At 33.2% G+C, this 10,591-nt stretch overlaps 1 protein-coding gene across 1 annotated transcript in view; it reads right to left on the bottom strand.

The window, feature by feature from the left end:
- LOC117178842 overlaps positions 1-10,591 on the bottom strand; it is a 19,042-nt gene that overhangs the window by 8,276 nt on the left and 175 nt on the right. The window contains exons 2-5 of the mRNA XM_033370346.1: positions 2,835-3,337; positions 1,635-1,949; positions 1,255-1,417; positions 952-1,160 (exon numbers count right to left, since the gene is read on the bottom strand). Of these exons, the coding sequence (XP_033226237.1) occupies positions 952-1,160; positions 1,255-1,417; positions 1,635-1,949; positions 2,835-3,308 (1,161 nt within the window). The 5' untranslated portion in view covers positions 3,309-3,337. The remainder of the gene's footprint in view (positions 1-951; positions 1,161-1,254; positions 1,418-1,634; positions 1,950-2,834; positions 3,338-10,591) is intronic.

Below are 10,591 nucleotides of genomic sequence, written 5' to 3'. Positions count from 1 at the left end.
TTGAAAATTAAAATTCGAAAATTTTTTCTAAAGCCTCCAGGGGACTTCGTTTTCGCACGAAAAAATTTTATGTGCCCTTATTGCATCCGGACCCACATTTACCGCCGCCAAACGGATGCTTTCATGCACCTTTATGAAGCCAAGGCATTTTCACTGAAGTGCGCTTCCCGAGTGATCCGTTTGGCGGCGGTAAATACTCGCACTTCGGTGCGCATGTATTGGCTCCATAAAAGATTCCGTTGATCTCGATTTTGATCTCGATTCTAAAGATTAGGCCGCGCGTTTAAATCCAACCAATAGGTGAAGAGATAATGTGGCTTCAGACTTCGAGATTATATCGCAACATTTTTTTTATGATAGGAAATAGATGATTCAATATGGCGGACGAAAAGCTTGAACAATCTATACAGATTTGTGAAAGTCAGTAATCAGTGTTTTTTTATCGCTTATGGCAAAAATTTTGTCACATTTTCCAAATTTTTAAACCATGCACCATGTATCAATTCAAGGTGTAAAAAAAATTTAATTTTGAATGAGTGAAAAAAACCTTTCTTATAAATATTAATCAATCTTTCAAACTTTTAGACCGTAATTCGTCATCAGCTATTTTGAATTTTGAAAATCTGACTGAAGATTCGTCGTCAACAATATCACCGTCACATAATGAATTCTTTCACATCTTTCAAAATTTTCTTCCCATAAAACTGTGCAGGTGTAATTTAAAAAAAACGGTAACCAACTTTGATCGCATGTACTGTTCCCATTTCGTATTTCAAAGTTGCGGCAGCAGATTCGAATTCAGCGATACCTAAACCTTCGGTGTACCAATTTTTATTATTTTTAATTTTATCTACCGCGCTTACAGATTTTTCACGTCGTTCCTGCCAGATGACCCCAATTTGGGTCGTAAGATGTGGGTATAACTCAAACTTAAATCTTAGTGATACTCACTTTCAGTTGCTCATCATAAAAGAAAGGATTATGAGCTGCTAGCTTGTAGGATTTGTCTTTCACAAATTCTTCTAATGACTTGAAAGGTAAATTGTTCTGAAGTACAGTCAGGTCACTCACGTAAGATGCCGAGTAAACAGCGAACATAAAGAATCCAAAAAGGAAAGTTGAATAATAAAATAATCGCAGAGCTAAAGCTTTCGGAAATTCTGCAAAAGATTAGGAAGGTCAATTTTATTGATAAGGAGATCGTCTATTACAAAGATAAGTTGATATTAAGCTTCATAATCTATATTTTGATACCTGGTAATCCTTGATTAAAGTAACATCCCCAAACATGTAGAAAATTTTCCGAAATACCACCGTTGTATAAGCCATTTTCTACTTTGAGTCTCAAAAATCTAAGAAGAGTCACTGTGACTATAAGAGACACTATCCAAGCGCACCATGTTTTGTGCGTTAATGGCTACAAATAAAAGTCATGAGTTTTTAAAACCAATTTTTATTAAATAAAAAAGATTAACTATTATCTTTCTCTTTCAGTGATACAGAGATTTTTTCATAAACTATTCTACATATAGGTGCAATGATGGTCACTTATTTTAAACGATTTTTCAATGGTTGTAATTAGCATATAAAATGACTCTAATCTATATTTATTTTAAAATAATAATGTCGTGTACCGTGAAGTAAGCAGACCACATAACTTCTACTTTAGATGATGGCTTCCTTATGTAAAGGCATAAATCAAATCTGTATAGAGGTGAAGTTAATTCAAATGAATCTAAAACTGTTTGAGATAGCGGAGTTCCGTATGCTAAAATATCAAGCTGATTATTTTGCATTAGTCCCATAGCACCTGACCACGTCTTGTTGGTTTTGTTCCAAGATCCAATGCCAAAATTTTCTTTTATATAAACATTCTTAGTCGAAAAATGGCCAGCGATTTTCAGGGCAAGAAATAATTCATCGACATATTTGTCGTATTTCTCGGATATCTATTAACAAATATGTAAGCATTTAATCAGTGTAATATTGATATATTTGTAAACCATATATTAGTGGCCTGGAATGAAATAATCTCTTATAAATATGTGACCTGATGCGGTACCAAAAATTTATATTGTTTTGTTTTAACAGTTTCGGTATGCTGAAATCTTATACTTGAAAATGCAATTTGTTTTTCGAAACCTTCATTTGTGGATACTCGGCTTATTTCTTTGCAGCCGGACACATATATAAATTTGGGCTTTGCTTGTAAGAAAAAAATTAACAAGGATGCTACAGAGTCTAAAAAAAATGGGGAAACCTGGAAAATGTGAAAAGGTATGAACTATATTTAAAGGCATGACAACCTGAAGTTTGGCAAGTTTAAGATTTGGAATTAAAAATGTTAAATACTTTTTAAAAATCAAGAATTCTGAACAATCCTCTATAGTTTTTACTTGGAAGAAGAGAATATCACATTCAGAAATGCAGAATCAAAGGTGCTTTTTTTAATTAAGAACGTCCTAAGCCTAAAAGAAATAATTTTAACAGTTAATAGTTAAACAATTTTAAAGTTTATTCGTACAATCTTAAATTCAAAAATAATTCTTTAAAACGTATTGGAGGTAGAAAAACCTGAGATTTTAAGATTATCAAGAATATTTGAAATTAACAAATATTTTAGGTGTTTAAATCGTATCCTTAAAACAGAATGAAATGTCATCAGGATATTAAATTTAAATTTTATTAAAACTTGAATCGGATTCTGAAAATTGGAGCAAAACTTCAATTTGAGATATGTAATTGTTAAGATCTTCTTATTTATTCCTAAAACAGAGACTTCTGTACATTGTTGCAACTCTTTGAGGGAAAAAATCGAAAATTACTTATCTTACCGAAAATCTTCCTATACGCAGAACTTTTCCATTCAGAATATCATTATCGGTTTGCTTCAATTTTTTCGACTTGAGAACAAGGCCTTTTGCTGGTTCCCAAGTATTCCTTTCGTAAATTTCTAGTTGATTTTCATAGAAAGCGTACCACTCTCGAATTGCTATGTCTTCATAGCATTTGACAAAGATTGAAAAACCTTCGCTGAGACGAAATGGATTGCCAACAGGATTCATGCAAGTGCCGATCAAAGGAGATTTAAATTCTTTCACAAATAGGACCAGATTTATTTTTCCATAGACACTTAGTTGTTTTGATAAATCCTTCATTTTCTTCACGTCTCTTTCGGAATTGATGAAAACTACATTCATCGGCTTCCCAACGTCTCTCAAGCTTTTGGTATAATCTTGAGGTAAAAAGCCTTGTTCTAGCTTTAGAGTAACTGTCATCATTCTTGCTCGCGAAAATAAGATTATCATGTCAAAAATAGTATTCGTCTGAGAGATATCTAAACAAATTAATTTAACATAAAAGTACATCACAAAATATCACATAATATTCAGTAGAAAGAATTAAACACGAGGAAGAACATAAAGGGAGACGTATCATTTTTTAATAAATTAAATTATTAAAATTATGAGATAATTTTCAATAAACAAATAATTAATTTAACCAATTTTGAAATGCATTGCGTTTTGCATTTGAAAATACACTACTTTTTTTTAATTATTACAAAGAGCATTCAAATACCCCAGACATAAAAGTAACTCTAAGGTATAATGCAGGAATTTTAATTCAATTTTTAAGTATATGATTATACTTATATATTGCATTAATTAGTAAAATCTAAGAATAATGTAGTATATTAGACTAGAAGTGCAGAAGGTTGGCAGTTCCACATGAGTGTTTGGATCAATTTGGTTTAAGGATTCGGTGCAACAGAAATTAACTTAATCGCATAAACTTTGCACAAGACTGAGATAATTTCGTATTTTTAAACTGTGTCGGAATGATTTTTCAGTGAAAACCCGTCGTCTGGTATATAGTTACAGCAATGCGAGGAACATTGAACTATAAACGAGATCGACCTAGAGATCAGCATACAAAATTTTTTAAAACAATGCAATTATTACAATTTAAAAAAAAAATAATTTCACCTATTGCGGATAAATGGAAATATATTTTTCGTCACTGAAAATCAACCATTTCACACCCAGCCGAGACGTCGCCGATTCACTATGATCTTAGCCATAGTTCACAAGTTGTGAGATATAATTTCAGCCTTGAAATATTTATGCATGAAACTATTTTTTAAACTAAAATTTGAAATATACTTTTATATTAGGCTTGATTTTTAATTAATAGTATTCAAACTCAATTGTATTATGAGGCTTTTTGTTTAAATTAATATTGATTAGTTATGCCCTGAAAGCAAGCTGAAATGAGTATATTTAATTTGCAAAGAAAAAGTGATTATGTACTATTAAGTACGTAACTCCAAACTGGTCGTGTGGGCCCATGAGAATATAGTTGTAAACCATAATAAGCGTTTAAACAATCATCTTAGTTAACTTTCATTATTTATTATCTCACTATAAGTAAAAAGTGACTAAAAAATTGATTGTTTAGAAAAAAACCTCAACTATTTAGCATTAATAAAGGAGAAGGTAGTTATAAACTATAATAATTTATTAAAACAATTATGGTTGTTAAATTGCTATAATTATTACCCCACTCTAAGCGCAACCAAAAAATACATATAAAGTTTAAAAAATCGGAAAACGCCGTAACTTTCTAACATTATTAAAATAAATTATTATTAAATACAATTATTGTTACATGGCTGCTCTTTACTGCGCGTATTCGACTAACAATGCCGAGAGGGAAAAGGTGGCAAATTTTTTCAAGTGGAAAATCCCAGTCAATCCATTGGAAAATGAATAAAAATCACTTATTAGTACATTAAAAAATCCATAACGTTTCACTAGATTTTACCCGTTAAAAGGTGCAAAACTTGAGATAATATTATATGCCAAGAATAAAAACAGTGAAATCTGCAATAATAAGTTTCTAATGCGAACCACATTTTGAACATTCACAACTGCTGTAAAATTAAGTATATTAGACGTATTAAATAAAATAGTAAAATATATATTTTTGACTATAAATTCATCTCTTTGTACAGCTAGAATACAAAGAGACATTCAAAACTTGTTTTAAATATTTGTAAAATTATTCTTTTTGTTACTTGACATGTCTCGAAGATTCTAAGAATTTTTCATTTCTTTTCAGTAATTTTATTGATTTCAGAGGATTTGAAATATTCTAGAGTAATTTAAAGGAATCTAAGGCATTTTTCAAAGCTTGAAAAGGTCTTAAGTGATTTTTAAAGTTTTCAAATGTCCTGACATTTTTTTGGGAATTTCTAAAGATTCCAAGGAAATTTTTATTTGTATGATTTCAAGGAATTGCAGAGAATTGGAAACATTTTAATGTATTATAAAATAATCTTCAAAAATTTAAATAAATTTCAGTAATGAGTTTTAGAGGAATTTAAGTATTTTGAAGTAAATTAAAAAATTCCAAGCTATTTTCAAGAGTTTGAAAAAGTTTCATGGAATTTTAAAGAATTTTAAGGATTTGAAAAGGCTTAGAGTATTTTAAAAGACTCCAAAAATTTTTTAATTGATTTCAGTAATTCAATAGTTTTCCGATGTTCTGAACTATATTAAAGCATTTTAGAAGATTTCCCAGCATTATCGAAAACCTTCAAATGTTTCGACTTTCAAGCAATTTTAAAATATTTCAAATCAATATTTGAGGAATTTCAAATGACTCCAAGAGTTTTCTAAGAGATTTAAAATTTTTTGGGAATTTTAAAAAATTATTAAGGTATTGAGAACTTTTAGATTATTTAAAAGATGTAAAGATATTCTCGAAAGCTCAAGAAAGTTTCAAGTGACTGCAAGAATCGAGGGGATTTTTTTATTTGAATAATTTTAAAAAATCTAAAAAGATTGGAAATATTTTAAAGTGTTTTTGAACATTCCAAGGGATATTGAAGAGCTTAACAAAATCAAGAAATTCCAAAATATTTTGAAGTATTTTAAATATTTCAGGGTATTTTCAAAGATCCTAAAATTTTTTCATTGATTTCAGTAATTTAATGTCCGTCATAGCAATTAAATTATTCTATATTATTTTAACAATTTCAAATGAATAGAAATATCAGATAAACGTTTATTTTTCGGCCTGCTAGCATTGACTTACTTATACTTCCATTTTGTACAGAATTCTCTTGCAGCTACTTTCCTCGGTTTGTCTCGCCTCGTCTCGCACGCATGTCGCTATTTTCTCGCTATGCCTCGCATGCATCTACTATTTGCCATATTTACAGTTTTCTTACACCTACTTCCTCTCCTATTTACAATATTTCCTGCTGCATTTCTCTTTCCATTTCTTCGTTTCCGTCTTACCCAACATCCCCTTAACCCATGTTTCTTCCTTCTCTTTCTCAATATCATTCTTTTGAACCAACATATACCTTACTTCCTTCTCGTACATTGTATAAAACTCGACCATGTGTCGGTTCAGGATTTAATTGGAAATCAACAAATAAGCCTTATCAATGAATATTAAGGCGATCTTCGTTGTATTATTTCCGAATCAGGACCATTAAAGTGAAAGGGACTAATATGTGTATGTGTGTGTATTTTTGGAAAGGGTCGGGCTACCTGAAGGGTGAAACGTCGCTGGCAACCAGTTGCATCTTTGACTTTCGTCGGGTGTATTTCAAACTATTTCTTACGATTGTTAAAAGTAGAAGAGCGAGAATAGTGTGTCGCGTTTATCTTTAAGATTTGTACGAAATTTAGCGTAACGTATGTAGAACTCCTCCCGGAGGTTTTTTGGACCAAGTGGTTTTTTCCGGCCGGGTTGACCTGAAGCAATGCCAGAAGGAAACTTGGTAATGTCGATGTGCAGGCAAATGCGGGAATCCATTCGCGAATTATTAAAATAAATTTGATTGACTAACTCGAGTGACTATTTAATGTCAACCTGCCCACTTCGCTTCCGTTAATTGTTGATATCCGAGTAGAATTAATTTGGATTTGGTCGGTTTTGTAACATACATCCTTCTCACTCCATCCATCTGCAATCTATTCGTTCTAAAATACCTTTTCCTTTCCACCTCCATCTTCGCACCCCTACGTCTGTGCTCTTTCTCCCACCAACACTCCCTAACCAGCTTACTTCCCCCTTCTTCCAAAAATTTCTCCTCATTTTGACACGCCCGACTCCCCATTATAATCCCTGAACTCGTTCTTCCTGTCTCCCTCCCGACAATATAGTTCGGCGTATTCCTTAACAACCACAAAGTCCACTTTGCATACCTCTCCTATATCCTATTTACCTCCCAGCTCACCTTCTACCCCACACCCCCTATTCGTAATATAAGAAACTCATCACTAGCGAATCAAACAATTTCATTCTCCTTACAAAATCATCTGCGAAAAACCTCTTCCCCATCCCCCACACCTGCCTCATCACCACATTTGCCCTTCTCTCCCTCCCTTTTATATGACCACCCACTCACCCATTTCTTCAAAATAGAAAGCCTAGGTACACAAACACTTTCACCTCCTGTAACGCTTTTCCGTTCCACTTCCACCCTCCTACCTTATCTCGCCCACTTCCTTTCCTGAATACAATAACCTTCGACTTGTCCACATTTAACTCTAACTTATTTTTGTTTAAGTATCTTCTCGACCTTTTCTTCATCTTCGTTAAAGCCTCTTTGCTCTTTGCTAGCAGCACTATGTCATCTGCATATGCGAGTGACCATGTCCTGACTCCTCCTACTCTAACTCTTCCTACCGTTTTAGCCGCTAACTTACTTTCCATAATTGTGATTAAAATTGCAAAAAGCGTTAGATTAAGTGGGCACACTTGCCTTTACCCCCTATCCATCCTTTAACCCTCAGAGATTCCCTCATCTCCTCATCGTCCCATAGTCACATTTTACCATCTATTTTTATTTTCCAATACCCTACCTTCGCCGCTCTCCCTTCACTCCTCTCCGTCCTACCCCTGTCATTTAGCATTCTCTGCACATCTTTTTTCTTTCTCGTGAAATTTTGATCGACGAAAACCTTTTGTCCTTTATCCTATTTTTATCATTCATTACCCCCCCCCCCTCATTTTTCTTCCCATCTCTCCAATTCTACCACCGCCACATCATTTTTCTTTTTCCCCTTCATCCTAACTTTCTCTACCATGCATTTGACCCATCATATGCTCTATAGCAGCGCTTCCACCCATCTTCTTTTCGTTCCTGCTCTTTAGCTTCAATCCTCGTATTACTGTTTTATTTCTCCTATCTGCCTCCTTTTCATTCATACGCTCTTCCACTTTCTTTTTTATCATATTCTCCACCCTCTCATCAATACCCTGCTTCTCGTCTTTCTCCCTGTCAACTGCTTCCATTCCCAGCCTGTCCCCCACCTTCTCAAGCCTTTTCCGCCCTTTGCTTTCACACCCTAATATCATTTTCCATCTCCTCCATTTTATCCTCTTTTTCCTTCCTTAACGACACCGCCTCGATCTGCTATCCTACTTTCCCCCTCAGCTACTTAACCTCCTTTTCCCATCTCTCCTCTCTTACCCCGAGAGCCTCCTTCTCCGCCTGCCCCTCCATTTTTAGGAGGGTGACCTACGTGTTCGTACGCTTTTTTTAAAGGGACTCTAGCGCGCTTTTCTTCTGACTCTCTTTACTGTCCCTTTTCCTCTTGAAGAGATCCTCCCCCTCACTTGCACTGGACTCTCTCTTCCTTGCCTTGTAGCTTCCTTCCCTTCGATTGTTCCCGCTCCCTAACACGCCACTCGACACCAGGCAACGCACAGCTGGCCCTCGTGTCCTTCTAGAAATTTCCTTCCTGTCTAATTCAGTAACAGCACTGTCAGTACTCTCGCTAACCAACACCCGCTCTTCAGCTGGTAACTGTGATCTATCCATGCAAAATATTACGTACTTTTTTCTCTGCCCTAACATCTCCCAGCACTACGAAAAGCACCCTTGTCCACCATGCGGCCAAAAATCCTGACCACAAAACTACCCCGCTCCCTTGCTAGCCTAACCTTATTTTCCTTATTTAGCCAAATGCCACTCCACAACCACAATGGAAATTAATTTTCAATTCCCCAGGTCACCCCTCACAACCCTACTCACCTCTTAGACTTCCACCCTCACACTCAACTCACACCTTCCACACAAACTCCGTAAAAACTTCTCACCACCTGTCACTGCACACTTTCTCACTACAGCCATCAATATGCAAGTCCCAAAGGAATAGAAATATTTTAGGGAATTATTTAAAGATTCTAACGGATTTAGTATTTTTCAATAATTTAGTAGAATTTTGAGGGATGGGGTATTGTAACATAATGTATCCTAAAATTTCGTAAATATATATCGGTTTAATAGGGCCTATGTCAGGTTTTTGGGTACATTAGAAGATCCCAAGGAATTCTCGATTGGTTTCAGTAACCCGTACGATTTGTAATTTTTAAGTTGTTGAAATAACCTAGAGTATTTTTGAAAGATTTCTGTAATTTGAAGTGATTCAAGTCTTCCTATTGTTCTTCGTTATTTATTTGTCTCTGATGAGCCGAAAAAGAGGTTAGTTTGGTAATCTAATTTTGATTTTTCAATCTTTTTTATGCTCTGTTTGCATAAAATTATTCATAAGAAAGATGATTTAATTTTAGCCTTTAATAAAACAAAACGATTTTAAATATTTAAGGGCTTTTTCAAAGATTCTAGTACACTTAAAAAGTATTGAAAAAATTTCTAGCAATTTGCAAGAATTTCACTGATGTTAAGATATTTGAAATTTTTCCACGGGCTATTAAAGATTTTTTTGAAATTTGGAAAGGTATAGAAAGATTTTGTAGAACGTAATATATCTCGAAAGACCCAAGTGATTTTATCAGATTCCTAAGGATTTCAATGATTATGAGGAGTTTTGAAAGCTCGCAAGGTATTTTAATAAATTTCTAAAGGATACTTTTCTTCTTATAATAAAGAGATAACTTATTTTTACGTGAACAGAAACAGAAACGATAAAACTGTTAACGTATAAAAAATTCATACTAAAATACGCACTATTTTTCTTGTAAAAACATGCATCATGCATGATAAATATTAGAAAGTTAAATTTTTATGAAAGAAAATCACTTCATCTCTCAATGCATAATGAAATAATAGATCGAATGGATTACTATAAAAAAAGCCACTAATAGTTGAGCAAATAGACAACTTAAAAATTCGTTCCCATATTTTTTAAAAACAGAAATATTTGTAATTACTGCCATTATTTTATGCAACAATAATTTCTTTTAATTTTGTACAACTTGTATAAAAATAAAAATAAATAATATTTGTATTATTTATAAAACTAAAATTTATGTGCTCATATACATTTATATGAGAAAAGGATATAAAACTTATTCTATGGTGCCACCTAATTATTTTATACAAATATTTTGTAACATTCATTAAATATAAATAAATTTTTTTTAAATTTTCTGTTTATTCTTTATATTAGAAAAATAACAATAAGCGCGCGCCTTGGCACGCGCAATACTACTAGTTAAATTATAAAGATCTGTCAAGGCAAATTTAAAAAAATTTTATTAAATTTTTTGAGCATCTGAACTACTAACCACCTCCCATTTTATGCCATTCACATACAAATAAATA

Source organism: Belonocnema kinseyi, chromosome 8 (genome assembly GCF_010883055.1).
Source record: "Belonocnema kinseyi isolate 2016_QV_RU_SX_M_011 chromosome 8, B_treatae_v1, whole genome shotgun sequence".
Classification (NCBI taxonomy): domain Eukaryota; kingdom Metazoa; phylum Arthropoda; class Insecta; order Hymenoptera; family Cynipidae; genus Belonocnema; species Belonocnema kinseyi.
Note: the sequence above shows the minus strand (reverse complement) of the source record. Positions and strands in the feature narration are given on the sequence as shown.